The 24,720-nt window shown below is 41.7% G+C and overlaps 1 protein-coding gene across 3 annotated transcripts in view; it reads left to right on the forward strand.

The window, feature by feature from the left end:
• The window catches only part of SERAC1 (serine active site containing 1), a 31,040-nt gene extending 10,508 nt beyond the window's left edge, over positions 1-20,532 (forward strand). For all 3 annotated transcript variants that reach the window (XM_059699936.1, XM_059699938.1, XM_059699939.1), the window contains 13 exons: positions 1,610-1,741; positions 3,627-3,748; positions 4,746-4,874; positions 5,341-5,454; positions 7,101-7,263; positions 8,763-8,913; positions 10,366-10,501; positions 11,712-11,806; positions 12,945-13,042; positions 14,120-14,302; positions 15,486-15,629; positions 17,079-19,356; positions 19,589-20,532. In XM_059699936.1, the coding sequence (XP_059555919.1) occupies positions 1,610-1,741; positions 3,627-3,748; positions 4,746-4,874; positions 5,341-5,454; positions 7,101-7,263; positions 8,763-8,913; positions 10,366-10,501; positions 11,712-11,806; positions 12,945-13,042; positions 14,120-14,302; positions 15,486-15,629; positions 17,079-17,215 (1,604 nt within the window). In that variant the 3' untranslated portion in view covers positions 17,216-19,356; positions 19,589-20,532. The remainder of the gene's footprint in view (positions 1-1,609; positions 1,742-3,626; positions 3,749-4,745; positions 4,875-5,340; positions 5,455-7,100; positions 7,264-8,762; positions 8,914-10,365; positions 10,502-11,711; positions 11,807-12,944; positions 13,043-14,119; positions 14,303-15,485; positions 15,630-17,078; positions 19,357-19,588) is intronic.
• The last annotated feature ends 4,188 nt before the right edge of the window (positions 20,533-24,720 follow it).

Consider the following 24,720-nt stretch of genomic DNA (forward strand, 5'->3'; position numbering starts at 1 on the left):
GATATTTTCCCATTTCATGTACTAGCATTTATTATAGCAGTGAAATCTTGGGCTATATAAATTGTAAGCCTTAATTCCTTGAACATTTTTTTCCTTCCATCTTTGAGAATGTATTGTTAGATATTTGTAAATAAATATTGAGACTAAATATACCCTCTTCAATATTTAAAATTTGTTAAGAAATCTCTCTCATGCTTTCTTGTAATGAGAATACTGCATGGAAAATGTAGATTTCACAACCAGCTACTCTACAGTGTGGAGGTAGCTATAAAAGAACAGAACAGATCTCTTTCAAAAGTTGACGTCATGAAAAAGAAAAGGTGGAAAGCCTTCTAGAATTAAAGGAGACTAAAGAGGCTTAAATCCTGGTTTCAAAAACAGCTCTCAATACATTTTTGGGACAATTGAAGACATTTGAATATGGAGTTAGACTGGATTTTAGATAATTTTGGAGGATTTTTTTGTGTGTTCTTGAGTGTTACAATGGCATTGTGATTATATATAGGAGAATGCAGACTTATTTTTAGGAGATTTAGTGTGAACTATGAAAGGGTAAAAGTCATAGGTCTACAACTTCATTTTACATAGTTTAGACAGATATATAGATGTATGCATATAGATTGAGCAAATATGACAAAATAAGTTTTTAAATCTAGTTGTGGTAGGCAGATGGGTATTAATATTCTTTTAATTCTTCCATATGTTTGATTTCTTTTTTAAATATGTTTTTTATTGATTTTAGAGAGAGAGGAAGGGAGAGAGGAAGAGAGAAACATTGATTGGTTGCCTCCCATATGTACCCCAACTACGGATTGAACCTGCAATCTGGGTATGTGCCTTGACTGGGAATCAAACTGGTGACCTTGTGGTGCATGGGACAATGCTCAACCAACCAAGTCACATTGGCCACGGCTGCTTGATATTTTTTTAAAAATATATTTTTAAATATATATTTTATTGATTTTTTTACAGAGAGGAAGGGAGAGGGATAGAGAATTAGAAACATCGATGAGAGAGAAACATCGATCAGCTGCCTCCTGTACACTCCCTACTGGATATGTGCCCGCAACTAAGGTACATGCCCTTGACCGGAATTGAACCTGGGACCCTTGAGTCCGCAGGCTGACGCTCTATCCATTGAGCCAAACCGGTTAAGGCTGATTTTTTTTTATAATGAAAAGTTTTTTAGGGAAAAAGAAGAAAAAAAAAAGATCACATCAGTTATCAATACCCAGAAATAGATTTAACTGTCCTATTGTAGATTTCAAATATTTATAAATTACCACTTTACATAAATGGGAGGATAGCCCTAGCTGATTTGGCTCATTATATAGAGCTTAGGCCTACAGACTGAAGAGTCCTGGGTTCGATTCTGGTCAAGGGCACATACCTCGGTTGCAGGTTCGATCCCAGGCCCCAGTAGAGGTACATGCAAATCGATGTCTCGCTCACACTGATGTTTCTCTCTGTCCCTTCCACTCTCTCTGAAAGTCAATGGAAAAATATCCTCGGGTGAGGATTAACATAAATAAATAAATAAATAAATAAGATAAAAATGTTTGTATCTGTTCACATTGCTCACATTGTCTTTTTCTTTCTTTTTGCAAAGACACTTTTAGCACAGTTGACATGGAAGATCATGAATGTGCCGCGTGGCTGCTCCTGAAGAGGAGCAGGTCGGGTGACAGGACGGCCCGATTGCAGGCTGTGCAGGCCATGTCGGAGGCCCACCACTGGAATGGTAATGACCCTCAGCACATGGCACCCCACTAGCCAGTTCTCCATTTCTGATATAAAAGAGAAGGGAATGAGATTTTAAGGAAGGAAATAATTCAGGCAACCTAAAAATATATTACAAATATTTCCAGAAATTAAAAAAAGAAACTCCAGTGCAAACCCACTGGCCTGGTAAGCAGATGTGTTTGGTAAGAACAGCCTCAAAACTGAGGTAGATCTCTTTGTGTAACTTTGTAGCAAAACAAAGTGTTATTTGATTAGAGAAACTCTTGATTCTCATAGTTATGGCCTCATGTATTACATTTTCTTGTGGTTCCTATTTAATGAAATACATTTTAATTGCTTGCTGCACTGTAGCATTATATTTGCTTTCACTTGACAATTGGCCTAATACTAATAATTAGTTAAATGTATCTGATTCATGTATATATATCATTGTAAGGGGTATTTAAAATACTTACTTATATTTTGCAATAAAAATACTCAGCAAGAACTCAGATTCTAGTAGAGATGAATATACACATCTCATAAAAATGGGTAAACAAATAGAAAAAATAATGTTCTCAAAGAAAAGTCTCAGAATAAGGTCTCTGCCTCCATACTGGTTAATCAGTTGATTGATTGGTGGCTGTAATTATAATAATTTATAATGTAAATATAAACTTATTTCATAATGTTAATGGACACTTAGAATAAAAATATTTTTCAAAATCTGCCTTCTGGGACTCCAGCTCAGACTTACTGTATCAGAAAAATCAGGGTTGGAGTCCTGGCATGTGTATTGTGAAATGTTCCCCACACGATCTTGAAGAACTCACCAGATTAGGAACTGCCACCATTAAACAGAGTGTTTGCTTCAGTGGTTGGATTTTGCTTTGATACATTTCTTAGTCTGTTTGGGCCACTATAACAAAGCACCATAGACTGGGTGGCTTATGAACAACAGAAACGTATTTCTCACAGTCTGGAGGCTGGAAGTACAAGATCAGGTGCCGGCTGAGTTGGGTGTCTGGGAAGCCCTGCTTCCTGGTTCATAGCTGGCCACCTTTTCTTTGGGTCCGACCTGGCAGAAGGGACCCGGCAGCTCTCAGGGGTCTCTTTTATAAGGGCACTGATTTCATCATGACCTACTCACCCCAAAGGCCCTTCCTCCAAATGCCATGACACTGGGGATTAGGTTTCAACATATGAATCTGGGGGGACACAAATGTTTAGTCTGTAGCAATCGATGAAGAATGGAGTGGTGAATCATGAAGGCGAAGATAAAGTACCTCATACACTACACCAGGGGTGGGGAATGTCCAACCTGTGGGCCATGTAAGACCCACGGAATCATTTGGTCTGGCCCTGCCAAGGCATTAGGGGTGAGTTAATTAAATGTTTGACCAAACATAGCAGGCTAATTTTTAAATTGATAATTTTGTATGGCCCACAAATGATGTTATAAATATCCACATGGCCCTTGGCACAGAAAAGGTTTCCCACCCCTGCTCCACATGGACAGCATAGAATGAAGGTATCATGCTGCTACCAGAACACAGACCTAATGGCACTAAAGGTTTTGGAGTAGCAATCAAAACAGCTTTTGAAGGCTAGAATTATTTTTAAAGAGAAGGTAAATTGGTTCTCACCTATTAACTTTCACATTTGAAGTTCTCCTTTTCAAAAATATTAGTTAGACCCTGATATACGCAGATATATGTTGAGGAGAATTGTGAGATCAGATATGGAAATGATGGGCATTTAGCTTATTGATGTTGTAGTTGTGAAAAAATACTTGGGACATATAAACTTGTAATTTAAAAATTAGAGTGCTTTCAAGTAGTTTGTCCATTTAATTCTGGAAACGCTAAGCCAATCTGGGAGCTAACGGCACACTTTTCCAATAGATTACCAGTATAGGACAATTGCTCAAGCCTGCGATCTGAGAACTCGTATTGGTTTGGCACGAAGCCAAGAGAGTGATCTTCGCTTTTTTCTCCCTCCACCTCCTTTACCAGCTTTAAATGAAGTAAGTAAATAAAATAATACAGTGAGTGAAAAATTGTTTTAATATATAGTCTTCATTTTGGGTATATAATAAACATTCAAAAAGTAGTTTGTTGGCTACTTTTTACAAGCAAGTAAACAATGTCAACCTGAAACTGTGGTTTTCCTGCAAAGATTTCTTAATTCCTCAGGAGATGCTATTTCTCTGTTGTTTTCTCCTTTGGGGCACCGGGGTCTCTTGCACCAGAGGGTAACTTCCTAGCATATCAGCATCCAAGAATTGGCCCCTTGATCTAAGGTTGCTTTTAGACTAGTTTATCTCAACTTCAACACTATTGACATATTTGGCCAAATGCTTCTTTTTATTGGAGGGTGTCCTATGCATTGTAGGGTGTTTAACAGCATCCTGGCCTCTTCTCCTTAGATTCCAGCAGCAACTCCAAGTTGTGACAACCGAAAACTTTTGCAGATATTGCTGAATGTTTCCCGAAGTGCCAAACACAGCTGGAGAACCACTGCATAGAGTTACTGATGATGATACATGGAGATTCCAGTTGTTAGCCAGCAGTACAGATATTTGAGCATGTTTCTTGAGTACCTTTCCTAGACTAGAAAAGGAAAAATCTGAAAAGTTGCTATCAGGTTTTGAAGGATTGAAAAACGATTATACTAGGTGTAAGTTATTAGGGAAAATCAGATAGTAATGAGTTCTGGGTTTTAAAAGCCAGCTTAAGTTAGAAAGTGTAATAATCATTTTGAGTCAAGAAGTGAACTAGCCCTGGAGGGGAAATGTAGAGCTGTACTTGGCGAGAGGTCCTCAGATTGGGTAGCAGATGCGAAAGCAAAGCATTCAAAACTAAATGATCTGTTTACCTGGGTGGGTGACTGTTTTTGAGACTAAAAGCACTAATTTATCTCTGCTTTTTTTGTTTTTTGCTTGTTTGGCTTTCTTTGTGTACTTTTTGTTGTGTTCAGTTGTCGAGCTTAATTATGAAGAATTTATTTTCCTTTTATTTCAGGATTCTTCCATTGAAGAAGAGCTCAGACGCTTGCTGGCTTCTTTACCTCAAACGGAGCTGGATGAGTGTATCCAGTATTTTACATCTTTGGCTCTGAGCGAAAGCAGTCAGAGTCTAGCGGCTCAGAAGGTTAGTTCATCTATTCATTCTGTAAATATTTCTGAGTTTCCACTCTTTCCAAGGTCTTGTGCCAGTGGCTCAGTGGTTGTCAACCTATGAACCAGGAGGTTATGGTTGGATTCCTTGTCAGGGTACATGCCCAGGTTGTGGGTCGACCCCCAGTGTGAGGCATGCAGGAGGCAGCTGATCATTGATTCTCTCTCATCATTGATGTTTCTCTCTCTCTCTCCCTCTCCCTTCCTCTCTGAAATCAATAAAAAAATATTAAAAAAAAAAAAAGATTGCTCTCTTCTAGGAATACTTCCATGTTTTCTATTCTAGTAAGCAACAGTTTGCATAGCTAAAGTTCCCATAATATTTAGAGACCTACGTATTAGTCCTTTCTAGTACTGTATGTAATACACTGATTCTTTTTTGGTTCAACAAAAAATATTAGTCATGTTTTTAGTAAACGTTTTAATTATCTTACTTTCAGGGTGGCTTATGGTGTTTCGGAGGAAATGGACTTCCTTATGCTGAGAGCTTCGGAGAAGTTCCTTCAGTGACCGTGGAAATGTTCTGTTTAGAAGCTTTAGTAAAGCATTCGGAGGTAACTTACATTTTCAGATGTGGTTTATCTTCATGATCGCATTGAAAAAATTATACATGTTCATTTAAGGGAAATTATCCTTTTTTATTAGAAAAGGAAAAAAAGCTTTTTGTTTGTTTTAAAATTTCTGCTTTTCCCCCATTCATTTGTTCAAATTGATAATCATGTTTTAGCAGCAGTACATGAATTTCATTCCAGTTAAATATTTCTAAAAACTGATGTAATCTTGCTTGCACTTGAAGAATCAATGCGTTGTCTAAATACAGCATGTCTTTGAGTTTATGCTGCCTTTTCTACCCTTCTCAGATCATTTTTACAAGTAATATTATCACATCATTAATTTCCATTAAAACATCTGTCCAGGGTGTGTCAAGATAGAAAAAAGAAAGTACTTGAACGACCAGATTTTAACCATATCATATGTCAGTGATTATCAAACTTCTTGGCATTATGACAACCTTCCTATCATGATTATAGTTTGATTTTAAAAAGAAAAAAAATAGCAAACCTCATGGTGCTCAAACATTAGTGCGTAAAAATTCACATGTTAAAAACACCCATTTCCTGCTCACCTGTGACAAGTTTCATTGACCGATGGGGGGTGGCGCCCGGACTTTACATTTGTGCCAGGCACCCCCGGCGAGGCTGCGGCCGGTGGTTCTGGCCATCCCACGTGGTGAGGAACGTCATCCTGCACATCCTAAACTCGCCCGTTTAATGTTGGGAACATCGGACATGGCTCGGGACATGGGCTTTCTGGGCACCTAGCTCCCACCTGTGGAATTAGGGTCAAGGACAAAGCAGAGTAAAATGTCGGACTACCGAAGGGAATGGGGAACAACGAGCTTGAGTTTTTGTGATTTAGTCTCGTATCTGAAGTAGAAGATGCATCCGCAGTAGAAGATGCAGTGCATGGAATATAGTAACCTTTCCAGAAGGTTATATTCCTCTCAGGCTATTACATATCACAACCGTTAGATATCAAAAGGCATATTTTAAATGCATGTAAAAATGATAAAATTTAATAACAATTTAGAGAATGAAAATTGTTGCATACACCTGAGTGACACAGTGTCGTGTCAGTAAGTACAACTAGAGATGGAAAGAGGCAGGCCATGCCAGTGACCTTGGCAGACCAAATGACTTGCTGTCATTCTGTCACCTTACCTTAGTATACATATGTCCTTTAGCCTTCTTTCATCTCTTTTCTCTATTAAAAATTCACATTCCCTTTCTATTTGTACTAGATCATTCTCTTTAAACAATTTTCTGACTCCTGAGCTCAGACAATCCCAAAAGCTGTGATTCTAAGGTAGTTTTAGGACAATCAAAGTATCACCAGAAATTGAAACAGTTCTGTAATAATGATGCTGTTAGGTTATTTCTGACCAAGAGCTAAACAGCATAACTGTAAGAATAAAAATTTCAGAAATCCTGGTGAGATAACTTATTTTTTTCAGTGGTTTTGAAGCACTTCTCATGTTGACAGGGGTTTGTGTATTAAGTAAGCTGAGGTGAGAGGTCGGTGATCCCTCAGGGGCTCTGTCCTTGAGCAGGGGCCACCTGGCTGCCCAGCCGCATGCTGTGTTACCTGCTTAGTGAATGGGTACGACATAAAGTGGGCTTTCATTAATTTATTGTGCTAGATACCCACACACTGTGATAAAATCGAAGCAAGTGGAGGCTTGCAACTACTTCAGAAGATGTACCAACTTCACAAGGACTGCCCCAAAGTACAGAGAAATATAATACGTATCATTGGAAACATGGCTTTGAACGAACATCTTCATTCAACTATAGTTCAATCAGGTAACAACTTTATATGCTGAGGATTTGGGATCCAGTTCTTTGTTTTCCTACCTCCATCTCTCCTGATATATTCATTTTTCAACAGACTGAAGACTGCTTAGGGCAAGTTATAGGTCCTATAGCATGTTGTTTTAGTGGAGGGGCAAGGAATTGCTTAGTTATTTGGATAATCGACACCGAAGATAATCAGTGTGTGGCAGTCACATGAGAGCAGTTTTTGCTGATGACCATCTAAATGTTTATATCTTTGATAATGAATGACTGTTAGTGACCAAGATCCGGGTGCTTTGTGTGCTTACTGCTCCTGGGGTGTCTTTATTCTTGACTTTTTCAGTGGAAAAAGCTGTGACAAAAACACACACACATACATACATATCTACATACATACCTGCACATGTACAGTTGACCCTTGAACAACACGGGTTTGAAGTGTGCGGGTCCATTTATGGGTGGGTCCACTTATATGTGGGTTTTTTCAATAAATACCTGTACTATTTTAGATCCACCATCCGGAGTCCACGGATGCGAGAGCTGACTGGCTGCGTTGATCTACACCAGGTTTATAGGGACTTGAGCATCCATGGATTTTGGTATCCGAGGGGCCCTAGAACCAATTCCTGGCAGATACTCAGGGGCAACTTAACTTTCTGAAGACTCTAAAATTATATGAAGATCTTCAATAGCGTGGTTGGTGGGACTAGTGTCCCTAACCTCTTCATTGGTCAAGGGTCAACTGTTTATGCGTATGTTCTTACATTTACATATATTAGAAATTAAGAATTTACATTTCTTCCTATGAAGGACCATTTACAAATAAATTTTATTTGTTCCTCTTTTTATAGGTTCTTAAGATAGAAACTCAGATCACTGATTTTAACCTTTTCCTTGTTTTCAATTATATATTACTGTACTATGCATCAAGCCATTTCAGAACGCACTTGTTAAAACAACAGTTATGTATTTTGCTCATAAATCTGAAATTAGGGCAATGCGGTGTAGGGAAAGGTTACACCTGCCCTATGCAGCATCAGTTGGGGCAGCTCAGCTGTGGGGCAGTGGATGCACTTTCAAGATCACTTGCTCACAGGGCTTGCAAATTGGTACTGGCTGTCAGCTGGGAGCTCAGTGGGGCTGGGGCCATTGGCTCCTTTCACATGCTCCTTTCCGCCAATGCCCGAGAGAAAGCCAGGGAGGCCTAGGGCAGTGGTCGGCAAACTCATTAGTCAACAGAGCCAAATATCAACAGTACTTCTTCAAAATAGACTCGCCCAGGCCGAAAACCGACTTCTGCGCATGGGCCACGAAGTTTCAGTCGCACTGTACGCGCGCCCGCACGTGGTATTTTGTGGAAGAGCCACACTCAAGGGGCCAAAGAGCCGCATGTGGCTCGCGAGCCACAGTTTGCCGACCACGGGCCTAGGGCCATCATTTTCTGTCTGAAACCTCTGCACCACCTGAGATGGATGATGGGGACCTAGGAGATGTGTTCTCTTCACCAGGCTGGGTTTCCTTACTGGCAGAAGCACTGAAGTCTCACCACATTGTGGAGGCCTCCCATGCCGCCAGAACCCTGGCTAACCTAGACAGAGAGACGGTGCAAGAAAAGTACCAGGACGGCGTGTACGTGCTTCACCCCCAGTGTCGCACAAGGTAAGAGAGCACCTGTCCCCTTTGTCCCTGCGGGGATGGAAAGCCTACAGGGCTTCCCGTTTAAATTTATTTCTGCATAATTTAGAGAAGTTAAATACCTTCCAGGTAAGAAAGTCACACACCTGACATACGGAGTTTGTCCTCATCACCTCAGAAGAATTGCAGGCTGCCACAGGGCATGGAAGGAGCAGGGTTATTTCACATCAAAGGCTTGCGTTCAGGAAGGCGGCCTTCACCTTGCATTACAGGTCACACTTAAACTGTGCGTGTATTTCCTTGTCTCAGAGCACTTTCCCCATAGATTTAATAACTGATCCAGATTGTGCAGGTCGTTCTGGATGGGAAGGAGATAGGACATTATTATTTATATGCAGGCAACCAAATTAGCCTGGGCCTAGACCTGCAGGGACTGGAAGAAGTTTATGGCAGGTTTAAAGCATGCGCTGGGAGCAGTAAGTTGTAATACATATGACTCTCACTCCTCCTCAAGGTGATTTCTGGCCAACTTTTCCAGTTGTGTCATTGACAGAAAGGACCACAGTGAAAAAGTTAGGTATTTCTTGGATTTTTTCAGACACTTTAAAATATTAACTCAGAAAAGAGCAAAATCTTTTTTTTTTTTTTTAAATTTGAAAAATGGATTGCCTACTTAATCCCAATTTGTAAGTAAAATACTATGGTGTTTGTGTGTTGCATAGTTGTGTCTGCCCTATAAAAAGATGTAAGTAATATACTATCTACATATTTTAAATGTCATATCCAAAGAAAGAATATTACTTTAAAATGTCATTTGCAGCCAGCTGGAGTGACTCTGTTGGTTGAGTGTCATCCCATGAACTGAAAGTTCACTGGTTCGATTCCCAGTCAGGGCACGTGCCCAGGTTGCAGGCTCGCTCCCCAGCAGGGGTTGTGCAGGAGGCAACCAATTGATGGTTCCTCTGACATCAATGTCTCTCTCCCCCCTTTCCCTTCTTCTCTCTCTAAAATCAAAAACATATTTTTTTAAAAAAGTCATTCGCTCTATTTCTGATAAACATCCTTGATAAATTTTTGAAAATCTCTTTTATGCACGCTGACTTTGAAACTACTCTAGCATATTCTTATTTAGTTTTTTAAATACTTATTGATTTGTGGGACAGTCTCATGGAATTCTCTGTAGGGCAATATGACATGTGTCACTTCTCTCATCACTTGACTCACTGCAATTGATTTTAGTTGGTCCATCTGGCTAGATGTCCCCATTTCTATAGAGCAGTGAGCACACTCCATGCATGGCTTTGCCAAAACTTCTTGTGGGGTTCTTCAGCAAACCTGCGTTCTAAAGCTTGCCTTCATTTTTATTTTATGTCCTGTAACCCTGCTAAGCACCATCCACAGAGTGTGCTCTGTAGATTCTCACCAAAACAATAATGTGTTCATTCTGCTTCTTTTTAAAACTCTCTCCCCTGTTAGTCAGCCCATTAAAGCAGATGTCCTTTTTATTCACGGCCTTATGGGAGCAGCATTCAAGACGTGGCGTCAACAGGACCAGGCGCTAACTGAAAAGGTTTCAGGGGATGAAACCAGGTATACAACATGTTGGCCCAAGGTAAGGATACAGCCGACTCTGGTAGCCCACCTTTGTCACGACACACTGCGTGTCACTGCCTGTTGGAGCCCTCATTGTGACTTGCTTTTCTGTTTTTCCTGGGATTTTTTTCTATGCAGTGTTTCTTGCCCCTAGTGACACCTGTGGTATGTTACAAGAACAGCTGGGCTTGTCACCTTGTGTAATTTAGGGTACAGTCTATGACTCTAAAAGACTATTCCAATAAGTAAAAAACAGGGACCAGGGCCAGTTATCATTCACTTCAATTAAAAGTATAATATAGCCTACCTGCTTTGGCTCAGTGGATAGAGCATTGGCCTGCAGACTGAAAGGTCCCAGGTTCGATTCTGGTCAAGGGCACATGCCAGGTTTGCAGGCTCGATCCCCAGGAGGGGGCATGCAGGAGGCAACCAATCAACAGTTCTCTCTCATCATTGATGTTTCTATCTCTCCCTCTCCCTTCCTCTGAAATCAATAAAAATATATTTTTAAAAAATATATATATAACAAATAAGATATTACATGCATGATAGTTGGCTAGTTCTATGATTTTAATAATGATAAAAATAGAAGGACTTTGACGAAGTAATTCTACTTTGGATTTCTTTGACATTGTTTCGTCCAAAGAGCCTTAACCCTGAGATGCAGTCCCTGAGTGGAAGCTATTGAAGCTCAGTGACACTGGTGCTGGGAGCATGTGGAGAGAGTTCCCAGGGCTTGTCCCACTCTGCTCACTCCCCTTCACAAAGGCTTGTCATGCAGAAGAATGGCTTTTACTCGGTGGTGACATTGAGGTGTGGGGATAACGACAGCCTGGTCCATAGAGACAGAACTGGGACTATACTGAGTGTCTCTGAGTGCTCAGGTCGAGTCTCTTAACCATCAGACCATACTGTCGGTCCTGAGGTCATAGCTTTCTGTGAAATGCTTTCAAAAGCCAATTTGATCCAGACTCAAAAACAGGCCTTGCCTCTGGCTGTAGCAGATTGAAACAGAGTACCCTCTGGACACCTACACTGGCCTTACGCTATCAATACTGATGCCACCTGTGACTGGAGACATGAAAAGATAAAATGCTGGCCTTTTTTTCTGGTCAGTGCGATTTTTAGTCAATATCACAGGAGTCCTTTAGCTATGCATTTCGGTTTCTAGGAAATAATAGGGGCGGTGGGAATTCATAATGTTCTTTTATGCCTTTTATTTTACGTAGACATGGTTAGCAAGAGACTGTCCCGCTCTCCGAATTATCTCTGTGGAGTACGACACCAGCCTTAGCGACTGGAGAGCGAGGTGCCCGACAGAAAGGTAACGGTGGCTTTGGAAGGCGAGGGCCCAGGCCACAGGTGGGCCCTCAGGGATGGAGACAGGATCTTCTTATGGGAACTAACCTTTCTTCTCTCTCTTCTAGAGGAGTTAGCCAGACATACATTAATGAAATAGACTTAGAGTGTCAGTGTTGGGCTCCTCACATGGTTCACTTACAGCTATTCTAGTGGAAAGACACGGACCCCATAACAAAGCATCCTTTACTCCTGAAGTGAACGTGGTGCTTTTGCTTTTGTGTTCACAGTCATACTGGCTAAAGGAAGCAAAGAAAACGATGCTGAGCACTACAGGCTCCTTAGGGCACTCGCATGTCACCTGTGCGATTGTATAACAGGAAGGGCACAGGCCTTGGGCTTAGTAGACTGTAGCCGGTTCTACCTCTGACTCACTGTGTGATCTCAGACAAGTCGTTACTTGTCCGGAGAGCTTGGTCTACAACTTGGGAGACTCGGCCTGAGTCTGGGGGTTCTGAATGGCCCCCACAGAGGTGCCCGAGGAACGGTGCCGGGGGCAGGAGGCAGGACCAGGGCTCCTTCCCACTTCACCCGAGGACTCTGACCAGCCTTTATTCTGAAGAAAGGATTCTACAGGTTGGAAACCACCAGACCAGACAGTTTTGACACTCCCGCTTTGAAAATTACTTATTTTGAATGCTCTCATTCTAATAGCTTTCTGGTATTTCTAAGTAATAAACTATAATAATGTTTTCAGCCTCAATACAACAATGACTCAGTACAATGACAGCTGCCTTCATGTAGCGAATCACAAAAGAGGGGCCACGAATGAGAAAGGACCCATGTCCTGGTGCGGGGGCAGCTGGTGTGAGACTGACCTTTGACCTGTGAAAATTGCCAAACTCATATTAGATGTTCAAACAATGCTTGTTTAGTACATGAATGGCTTGTTCTGGGCTTACTCTCAACTATGCCAGTGACGAAGTTAGAAATGGGCAATGAGCAATTGCAGAAGGTGAGCAGAGAGAATAGGGGTATTCCTGACTCCAGATGCAGCCTGTAGCACTGGTCCAATAAACAAAAGTTCTTGCCTTAGAACTGGATAGCAAGCTTTGGGGCGATCAATAGCCTCCAGTCATGCCTGCTGTTTTCATTTTGTTCAGAAAGTCCATTGCATTCAGGAGCAACGAACTTCTTCAAAAACTCCGAGCTGCTGGTGTTGGGGACAGGCCGATGGTTTGGGTGTCACACAGCATGGGGGGTAAGTGCGTGTCATTCCTGTGAAGCGAGCATTGGGAGGGTAGTCAGCCATGCGGGCTGCCTGGGTTCCTGCAGCTCTGTTTACTCAAGAGTGACCCTTTCCCCCTAAACAAATGTTTCTGGTACAGCGAGGAGTTTTTAAATCACTGTTCTTCCGTGCCAGTCCTTTGTCAAGAAGGGACAAGCAGTGACAAACCATATAAAAGGGATATGAGTTTGACAACTTAATGCTGTCGTGTAATGATAATGAACAACCATCAGAACAGTCCCTGGCTTCTACAAGCCTGACTCGTAACTGTTCCTGGCTGGTCCCAGGGCTCCCCTTTCTTCCCTGCACCCCAACCACTGCCGAGGCCATGACTGTTCTAGTGCCACAGCCACAGCCCCTTGGTGCCTGCTTTCCCTGCCCTGCAGGTGTCCGCGCTGCGGCTCCTCGTGTCGCTTGCTGAGGGCCATCTCCTCCCAGCCCTCTCCCCAGTCCAGTTCCAAATCTCACCACCCGCTCGCAGAGGGCTTTTCTGCAGCTGCTGCCTAGTTCACCTGCTGAAATGCTCAGGGCGCTGAGTGCAGGCGTTCAGCTGAGAGAAAGGTAGTGCCGCCATCTCTGTGACCTTGGGTTTCATTACTGGCTCCACGCCCGTGGGGGAGACAGAAGGCGCCTTCTGGGTGCATTTCCCACAGGAGCTTGTTTTGCACGGAGAGTCGGCTTTGTGGAACTGTGTGTTTTTGGAAGGGGCATCGGTGGGCTGCTGTGGCAGGAGGGGGAGAATGGCAGCTGCATTTTCACTTCATTGATGGACACATAACAGACCTGATACGCCTTCTGTGGGACAGTGCAGCCTGGGATACAAATGAGTTTCTAGAATCTTGTTTGTAGGTGAGATTCTGATGCAGAGGATAGCGAGTATCATCCACTGTCGATATTTTAAGGCCCCGTTTATTAGACTAAGAGAATTATTCTGAAACTTGTTAAAGAAAGCATCTCTTTCTCCGTATTTCTTGTTTTGCATATTTTGGGTTTTAAGAGTAATGGAGGGAAGGAAGTAGCTTCTGTCTTTTTTGTCTTCTCCACGTCCAGGTCTTCTTGTCAAGAAGATGCTGTTGGAAGCGTCTCAGAACCCAGAGATGAGCACTGTTATAGACAACACCCGAGGGATAATATTCTACAGCGTCCCTCACCACGGGTCCCACCTGGCCGACTACTCCGTCAACGTCCGCTACCTTCTCTTTCCCTCATTGGAAGTCAAGGAACTCAGCAAGGGTAACACTGATTTTCTGTCCTGAGGGAACTGGGATTGTATTAATGTCAATTACCTGGGAAGGGAGAAAAAAAGACAGTTTCTAACCTGACGATATCATCTCGTTTTACTATTTGTATATGAATTGTGTTTCGACTATCACGGAAAATGTTTAGTTTACATTTGATTTTTCTTTGATACTTTCCCTTTTAGCCTTAAGCCATTATTTGTTCAAATATAATAATTTTAATACTATGTGAAATGTTTAAAAATTTAAAAATTATATAATGTTTTGCTTTAAGTATAATTTCAAATTACTAATTGCTTTTTTTCATGAATTTGGAAAATCATCAACTGTTAAAATATGCTCAAGCGTTGAAGATTTTCACCTTATCAACTGTAAAGCATTATATACAGGGCGGGGCAAAAACAGGTTTACGGTTGTTCACATGGAAACTAACAAATAATAATACAAGAGTAAACTGCTTTGCATAGTCACAGCTGGCAACCGCCTTTGGCCCACCCTGCATTTGCTTTCGTTAGTAAGCGTTTTCTTTTTCTCTGGAGGACCTGTGGATCAGAATGTGGGCCCTCGGCTCGAGCTTAATGCGCCAGATGTCTTTTTATTCCTATTTTCTCTCACCTTTATGCAGAGAGAGTTACTTTATCTTCTGAACCTTTCGCTGAATTTTATTTTTTGCAGTCAAATTTTATTTTCATAAGCTCTTTCTTGTTCTTTGATCCATTATCTTTTGAAATCATTCTAAAGAGACAAATTAGTGGGGGGGTTAAGTTTCCCTGTTTCTTCCCCAGTCCGGTTTTCTGTTTGCTCCTCGGGTCTGACTTTAGGCTGTCAGCTTTCCTCTGATATCCGGTGCTTCTTGGTTGTCCTTTCGTACTTGAGGCTGAGGGACTCTGATGTAGACAGGCTTTGGTATGGGAGGCTGTGCTGTAGGGTGGGTGTGGGGTGCCAGCCAGCTCACGGTGGGCTGCTTCCTGTCAGCAGTAATGTGGGCGCTCTCCCCCCCGACACTGGCCACTCAGTTCTGTGTTTAGCCCTCTACTCTCAGCTTAAGGAAGGAGGGACAGTAAAGGAGCCACCATCTGAATTAGATCCCTGATTTTCCCTCTGAATTTGGAAGGTTGTACTTTATTGTGAATTGGATAAACAGAACCTGTCATGGTCTTGTCTCTGTAATTTTACAGATTCTCCTGCGCTTAAGGCACTACAGGATGACTTCCTGGAGTTTGCTAAAGACAGAAACTTCCAGGTGCTGAGTTTCGTCGAGACCCTGCCAACCTCCATTGGGAGCATGATTAAACTCCACGTGGTGCCCGTGGACTCAGCAGGTACTCCCTCTGCAGAAACTTGTTGGCCATTAGACACCTAGTTGGTGAAACTTAGCATTTACTGATAAGCGCCAGCTTTTATATTTAGTTTCTCAGTTGTAGGGAGATCTAGATTCTAGTCCTGTTATTCTTTTCAGCCACAGACTGACATTTCTCTGCAAACATATAACCTTGGTATTACCACTCCCCGCCCTTCATTTAGTTGATTAGGTGGCAAAGGCTAATTGGCTAACCCTAAATTAGCCATCAACAGGGAACTCTGTTAAGGTAAGAATACAAAACCCTTCTATTAGCTAAACTGAAAGGGGCATTTCATTTAAAAGACTGATAACTGCATGCAGAAACCTTAAAAAAGATCAACTAAAGGTACAGAGGCTTTAGTAAATAAATGGAAGATATATGGAATATTCAACAAAGATTTTGATGGAAAAAACTAATGTTAAAAATAGAATTTCTTCACAATCCTGAAGGGGAGGGAATGACCAGTCCCTGTGCTGTAGTGTATTGCATTGTGCCACAGGCTCTTTGAGAGTAGGGCCCGAATCTTCATTCTCCTTGTGGCTCCTTGGTCACTCCATGCCCGTCGCTCCCGGACTCCTCAGCTTGCTGGGAAACCCTTTTCTGATCACCCGGGAAGCGGCCTTAGGTGCTGTCCTGGGAGCCCGCAGCGCTCCCTGCAGCCAGGGACAGTGTGTAGCTGGAGCACTTGCTGGGTGGCTCTTTGGTTTGCATAACATGTTTTGTCTGAACGTCCTTACATGCTATTTAAATAAAAAGAAAAGCCTCAATACTCAAGTGAAACCTAAAGATGGTTTTTCTCCAAGAATGTGCCATAGGGTGAGCAGTTACTATTTAGTAGTTGGAGAGCTCAAGGAAAAGCTGCTGGTATTTACCAAAAAGGACTTTGGAAGCTTAAGCCAAAAGCAAAGTTAATATTATAGATTAACTGCTTGTGGTGACATAGCCCCATCGTAATTCTGTGTGCACCTTCTTCTGTGATTCCATATGGTGTCACCAGGAGGCTCTCTCCCTCCCACACCACCACCAGCAGCCGGGTATGGATAGCATGGACCCTGTGTGAGAGACTCCCATTCTTTATGCCAGGACAAGGGAGCTCATTCATGATCAAGTTTTACAATATAAACTCTGGAAAAAAGTGTTTCTATTATATTATAGTGATCAGGCCCTATTCACTACTAAATTAGGAAGTAGGCCAGAACACAAATGAATTTATGAAACACATAAATTATACCTGCTGAGAATCCATTCGGGCATGATTGCTCAAATATAGTTTAGCTACAGTGAAACTTAGCTAAAGATCCCTTATCTTTTAAGAGTCCCTGTCACACCAAGTGAATATTTAGAACTGAAAATCTGGCCTCTTTCAGTATTGATAGGGGAGAAGCTTACATTTTTACTTAGATGTTATTCACATTTTTGTTTTCTCAGATTTAGGCATTGGAGATCTAATTCCTGTGGATGTGAACCACCTGAACATTTGTAAGCCAAAGAGAAAGGATGCCTTTTTGTACCAGCGTACCTTACAATTCATCCGTGAAGCTTTAGCCAAAGACCTTGAAAACTGACCATTACCTTCCATTTTTCATGTGAACACAGTGCAAGAAGCTTGGTGGTCTCTTTCGAAGCAATCATGCAAACACAGCCACTGTGGCATCAGCGTGGTCTGGAGCATGTTGCAGGCAACAGAACACTGCAAAGCACAAGCGCAGAAGTGGCAATCAAAGAAGGAAGGGCAGACGGATTCTTTCCATTTCAAGGAGCTCCGTGTGTGCAGTTTATGCTGTGCAGTGTTGTCCCTGGTGAACAAGCTGCTGTGGGTAGAGAGTACCTTTGTCACCTGTGACCGTCTATCGCTTACCCTTGCGGCGCACTGATGGCTTCTGAAGGGATAGCGAATCGTCAGCTTACCATAACAATGCTACTGGGAGAGTACCTAGAATGGGCAGGAGAACGATCTAGAACATAAAAGACTGTTTTTGTTCTGGGATTCCATGTGCTGTAAATTTTTACTAACATGTAAGTATAAACCTTTGTCTAACATGTTAACTGTTAGACCTGTTGCCAGTCATGGCTCAGTTCCTTGTATGTTTTTATTTTCATATGGCTGAGAACAGATATTTCTCTTCAAAAAATCTAGCTTACAGAAATTCTTTCCATACTTTAGCTACCTATACTTGTATTTTTCCCAGATAAAGTAGCTAATCCATTATTGATCACAGTGTGAATAAAACTATTCTAAGCCATTATATAGATTAGTAATACTTAGTATCAAGATTCTCAGGTTCTCTTGAGGCCAAGTAAAATATCCCTTTCTTTCCTGCTCCTTTGACCTCCAGCAAGTGAGAAATAGGAAATCATGTTGACTTTTTCTAAATAATGGCATTATTGAGATATGATTCACATTTCATAATATTACCCTCTTAACTCAAGGTCATTTATTTTTAGTATATTTACAGAGTTGTGCAATCATCACCACTGATCTCAGAACATTTTTATCATCCCCCCAAGTAACCCCATAACCCGTAGCGATCACTCCTCACCTTTTCTCCCCCCAGCCCTGGCAAACACTAATCTACTTAGTCTCTATGGATTTGCCTATTTTGGACTTTCATATAAATGGAATTATACACTATGTGCCCTTCTATGTCTGGCTTCTTTCTCTTAGTATAATGTTTTCAGGGTTCATCCATGAGGAAGCATGTATCGGGGCTTCGTTCCTTTTTATGGCCAAGTAATATTCCATTGTATGGATATACCACACTTATCAGTTGATGGACATTTAGATTCTTTCGAATTTGGGGGTATTATGCTGCTTGAACATTCATGTACATTTTTTTTGTGTGGATGTATGTTTTTCATTCTCTTGGATGTATACTAGGAGTGGAATTGCTGGGTCTTATTAAGCTCACTAGAGACCTGGTGCATGAATTTGTGCATGGGTGGGGTCTGTTCTGGCCAGCCCGCCCCAATCGAGGCAATTGGGTGGGGCTGATTGGGGGGGGGGGCCTGCGGGCAGTTGGCTGGCCAATCCTGCCCCCTGGTTGAACTCCCAGTCGAGGGGACATTTTGCATATTAGCCTTGTATTATATAGCAGCAGTTCTCAACCTGTGGGTCGCAACCCCTTTGGTGGTCGAACGACCCTTTCACAGGGGTCGCCTAAGACCATCCTGCATATCAGATATTTACATTACTATTCATAACAGCAGCAACATTACAGTTATGAAGTAGCAACGAAAATAATTTTATGGTTGGGTCACAACATGAGGAACTGTATTTAAAGGGCCAGAAGGTTGAGAACAACTGTTATATAGGACATAACCATTTTGAAGATGATGGACATTATAGAATGGGATAGTCAAAGATAAAACTGGAGTACAGAATCTAGAGGTAAACAGGTCATCAGCATCTAATTGTTTAATTATGCAACAACCTAACAAGTGACTTAACCACTGAGTTATTGTGTAGATACAGTGAATGCAATGGTTATTAGCTAACAATAGTAAGTAACAACAATAAATGCTAGCTAATGGGATGATATGGGGGAAAGGGTAGATATATTTGGTTCATTTGCTTTTCCTGTTTTCCATGAACCATGGCAGGTAAAAAACATGGTTGAAATAATTGTTCATTAACTTAGAGTAATGCAATGAAACCCCACTCCTTAAAATCCCTATATAGCTGTTATAGCTGTGCTTTTAAAATAAGGTCTGAGCCAAACCGATTTGGCTCAGTAGATAGAGCGTTGGCCTGCGGACTGAAAGGTCCCAGGTTCGATTCCGGTCAAGGGCATGTACCTTGGTTGCAGGCACATCCCCAGTGGGGGGTGTGCAGGAGGCAGCTGATCGATGCTTCTCTCTCATCGATGTTTCTGACTCTCTATCCCTCTCCCTTCCTCTCTGTAAAAAATCAATAAAATATATTAATAAAATAAAATGAGGTCTGGGAGAGAGATCCAGTGTAGTACTAGAGTACATAGTTTTTCAGGCAAGTCACTTAACGTTTCCTTTTATTCTGCCTATGAAATGGATATAAATGTACACAGGCTGACTTCATCAGTTTTGTGACAGTTAAGTCAATGTTTTTAAAATAATCATTACATGAAAAATACTCTAAGAACACACAGTATGAAAACATGTATTTGAAATAGTTTCAAACTTAGACCATCAGTAAACACTCTGGGAGTTTGATCAGTTTTGTTTAAATACCCTTTCTGGAAAAAAATTCAAATGAGGCTTCATAGTGCCTTCTCCCTCATGTGAAAAGCCACTTTTTATGATCTTGTTTAAGAAGGAAGTAAACAGAATATAGGTGTTACAGAACAAATTACTGAAAGGAAGCTGTAAATATAGCTAGAATGAAAATGAAAAGTCAGTTATTCTTACTTATAACCTATTTCTTTCTTTCTGGTTACATTTCCCCCAAAGCTACCAGATTACATTGTCAGCCCTAAATTTCAAGGGCACCGAGTCCCCTTTACCCCAGGGTTTAAATTAAATGTCGCCACAGAAAGAGACTAAAAAAGGAGGATCATGATACCTTTCTGGACAGCATCTCGACCAGTCACCCAGGTTACGCCGACACGCAGAATATGGTGGAGGATGCAGGCCTCTGCCCTGTGGATGCCTGAGGGTGGGGGCACCAGCATTTACTTCCTAGTGAGAAAAATAGTGCAGTAATACAGTGATGTGTCACAATTCACAATGCCCCTCAAACTCAAATTCCTAAAATTTGAGTTTTAAGCATACCTTCCTGAATTTTCACTCCTTCGTAATATCAAATATATTGAATGAGTTTGTTTTTATTGACATTTGGTATAAAAATTATGTCCATGAAAAAATTGAAACATGTTCAATAAATGTCACGTTAAAGTACTAACTACAACTGATTGTGCCCTTGTATTGGATGTTGAACACTCCCAATAGCTAATCACTTAAAATCTATTAGAAATTTGTTTATGAAAAGTGACATTTTATTATGAACTAGAGGCCCTCTGCTGGCCTGTGCCCTCTCACAATCTGGGACCCCTCGGGCGATGTCGGTAGCCAGTTTCAGCCTGATCCCCTCAGGCCCGATCCAGACAGGAGGGAGCCCGATCCTGTGTTGAGCATCTGTCCCATAGTGGTTGTGCGTCATAGCGACTGGTCGACCAGTCATTCGGTCGCTTAGGCTTTTATATAGATTACCTTAATAGAGCAGAAGACATAAATTGCCGGGAGCCGGTCCGTGCTTGCTGTTTCAAGGGACCTGGCATATATGGCATACGGTTCTTAATATGTTTGCTCACCTTCTTGGCGCTGTGTTTTAACCAAGGTCACCTCTCCGAGAAAGGTTGAATCCCCAGGTAGGGATTTTCCCCTGAAGTTAGGGAGGGAATAAAACCCCTCAACTAAGTGCCAGGCGGGTAATTAATCCCTCTAACTACGAACAATCATGCTTAAACTACATAATCTTTTCTCCCTGGAATGGAGATAAGAAACACCCTAACCTTTGTAATAGAGATTGATAGGATTGAATCAACTGGTATAAATACAGTTGTAACAAGACAGAAACACACAGAACTCAGAACACAGAACTCAGAACACAGGGCTTGGACAGAACTTAGAACACAGAACTCAGAAGTCAGAATTCGAGAGCATGCCGGAGGATCCTGGAGAGGGACTGGCCTCAGAGCCTAGAGACAGAGCCTAGCGGGAGAACATGGCAAGGGATCCTGGACTGAACCTGACTACAGAGATTGGCAGGAGAACCTGACTGGAACCTGGACACTGAACCTGACTGGAGAGCCTGGACAGAACCTGGCTGGAGAACCTCGCTGGAAATCCGAAGCAGAACCTCTCTGGAGATCCGGGCTAGAGATCCTGGCTAGGCTGCTGATCAACTGAACACTGTCTCCGTGTCATTCCTTCTTCGCCGACTCCGTCCACACCTTTGGGGACCCCTGGACCCGCTGAGGCTGGACCCCAGCAATAAATCAGTTTAATATCTAAGAAATTTTCAAATTTAGAACAAGCCATTTCTTGTAAAATTTCCACTTCTGTGTTCAACTTGGCCTTGGAGTTTAGAAACATGGCCATGGAGTTCAGTACCTGGTCCCAGAGTTGGGAAACACTAAACTTACTAGAATCTGATTTTAGTTTAATCCAAACTTCACTGCATAATCCATGGACGCAGACAGTGGGGTGGTGAGGGCCTGGGGCCAGGGGCCAGGGTAGACTGGAGGGGGTCCATGGGGGGAAAAAAGGAGACATGTGTAATACTTTCAACAATAAAGATTTTTTAAAAAAGAAATGAGAAGCCATTTCAACTGATAACACACAAATACTGAAGATCACAAGAGACCAATATGAACAATTATACATGCAACTATCTCTTAGGAGAAGATAATGTAAGACCCCCCCCCCCCCCCCCACACACACACACACACATACCATTTATAAACTATATTCCAGGTGCTTTGAAGAGTTTCTGTTAGCCCAGGCAAAGCCTGTAATTTTTTTTTTTTTTTAAATAACACATGCTAAATTTTTAAATGTTTTTTTTAAATTGATTTTTAAAGAGACAGGAAGGGAAAGGGATAGAGAAACAGAGACATCATTGATTGGCTGCCTCCTGCACGCCCCTTACTGGGGATCAAGCCCGCAACCCAGGTATGTGCTCTGATGGGGAATCGAACCAGTGATCTCTTGGTTCATGGGTGGGATGCTCAACCATTGATCCATACTGGCCTACAAAGCCTATAATCATAACCACTCTAACACAGATTGGTTTAGGTTTCTGTTACCCACTATTATCTGCACAGTAAAATCCTAAACTGTCACTTAAGGTCCTCTGAAGTTCTTTCCCATAGCTAACATCCCATCCATGTACATAAATCCACTTTGCTACTTGTCAAATCCTAAATCCTCGCCACTCAAATGTCCCTGGCCGTGTGCTCACAATCACTCATTTGTACTCTCCTACGTCACTGAGTTAGAGGTGATTCCATAGACACAAACAGTTGGCCTCGTAAGGGAGTGTCAAACCTCTCTCCCCTACGACCTTGGAAAAGAAAGTTTGGTAACCAGCAGTTTCCTCCTCCCCAACCGAGCCCAAGGCTGTGCAATCAGGTCAAAGGACTTCAAAATGGTACTTACTGGGCAGGAAGGACTCGCCATCTTTATTATTTCGAGATTGTCAGTATATTCTCATTCCTGAAAGTCATCGGAGAACATTTTTAATATGTTTTTGGTATTAATTAGCTGAAAACCAACCTAGATAGAACATGAACATAGTTTACTCTCTTCTGCCTCGACATAGTAATGCACTCAAACCAATCTAGCAGTCTAAGATTGCAAGTTTGCTATAAGACTACAGAAAATGAATTCTCGCATCTCACATCTTATAAATATTACAGCTTAAAGTTATTATGTATGGTGTCATAGTGGTCCCTCCTGGCATTATTCAAGTCACAAATTCTTAACCAAATTATTATTATGCTTTTTCAACTCAGTCTGATGGTTGGAAAAAAAACAAAAACCTAAAACTCAACAAAGGAATAACTAGCAGTCACATTTCATCCAGAACAGAAGGCTGGCCCAAAAAAGCTAGCTCAAGATTCTTTTCATATCTAAAAAGAAATAGGCAAATTACAAAACAAAGACAAACCATTTAATAGATTTTTTTTTTTTTACAATTTCAGTACAAATGAGCACTTCAAATAAACATTACAGGGTTTTTATTAATTGCCAGTTAGTCAATAAATAATTTTTGTGGTTTCCTTTCTGATGAAATAAATCACTTTGTTATAAAGAGAATGTTTTAATACATTACTTTGCTTTTACACATCAGGAGAATTCTATTAAGTGTCTTGAACGTCAACAACTTTAACACTTTTACAGGAATTGCTTAGACAGATGTCCTAATTCCAGTAATTTACTGGAATAAATTTTGAAATAGCCAAGAAGTCGGAGATGACATTGTACAAGGGAAGACAGCGTGTGGAGTTGTGAAGTGCCTTGCCTAAAACTCGGGACCACAGTGAACTGCAACGTCTTACAGAAAAATAATGAAATAAACGACAAGATCACAGTAAAAAGCCCCGCGTGGGAGCATCAAAAAAACCCAAAAATACCAACCCCACAGAATGACATTCCCGGATGCAGCTGCTCACTGGAGGGTATTCAGCTGCCTGCCCCTAACCTAGGAAACCTACAGCTATGAAGCGTCAACTTAAAAAAATAATAAGGCAATGCTAATTGTCTTCTTAAGAGGAAGTTGGTGTGCGAGCCTCATGCATCAACTCAAAACCCACTCTATGTGCTGTTCACTGAACGTGAACACCTGTGATCAAACACTGTTTGTTCAATTCTCCATGTTAAACTACTGGTCCTTTTTCTTGTGGCCTGCGTCCCGAGGCCCACACAGTTGTGTGTTACTGCTTCCTGTCGGATTCCTAAGTGCTACTTGTGTGACGAGCACCTGTCTCCACGGAGATTCAGTTCCTGGACCTCTCACTGGCTACTGGTGTTCTAGAACAAAGAAGTAACTTGAGAAGTAGGCCTGTTCCCAGCATTGCAAGCAACTGTTGTGGTACTGACTTTCCCCTGCTTTTCTAACTGACGGTTACATGTATCTGCTTTCAAATTCACCTCCTTTGGGTGGGAAGAAAAGGTTATAGAAAAAAAGAGTGATTGCATCAAGAAATCTTTGCTTCCATTTCTAATTGTTCTCTAGTAGCAACTGAATGCTGCAAATCACTGAACCTCTCCAAGCCTGCTACCCATCCTGCTTGCTTGCTTCCGCTAACACGTTCAAGGATTATGTTATTTATTTGCACTTGTTAGAGAGGTAAAAATAATATGAAGCACTTACTACAGAAGGTGTCCTAACACCTTGGGCCAGAAACACCATCTTTTTTTGACATGTCAACTCGTGTATTCTGTTTATCTCGATGGGTCAGTAATGCCTTTTTCTTTGCTCAGTTTTCAGATGAAGTGAAATAATGTCGTAGTTTTGTTTTTGTCGAGTGCCAGATGTAAATGATCTGCAGTGCACCTTGATAGTGGCGATGAGAAATAATTCTGAACACCC

The sequence above is a fragment of the Myotis daubentonii genome, chromosome 6 (assembly GCF_963259705.1).
Source record: "Myotis daubentonii chromosome 6, mMyoDau2.1, whole genome shotgun sequence".
In the NCBI taxonomy this organism is placed as follows: domain Eukaryota; kingdom Metazoa; phylum Chordata; class Mammalia; order Chiroptera; family Vespertilionidae; genus Myotis; species Myotis daubentonii.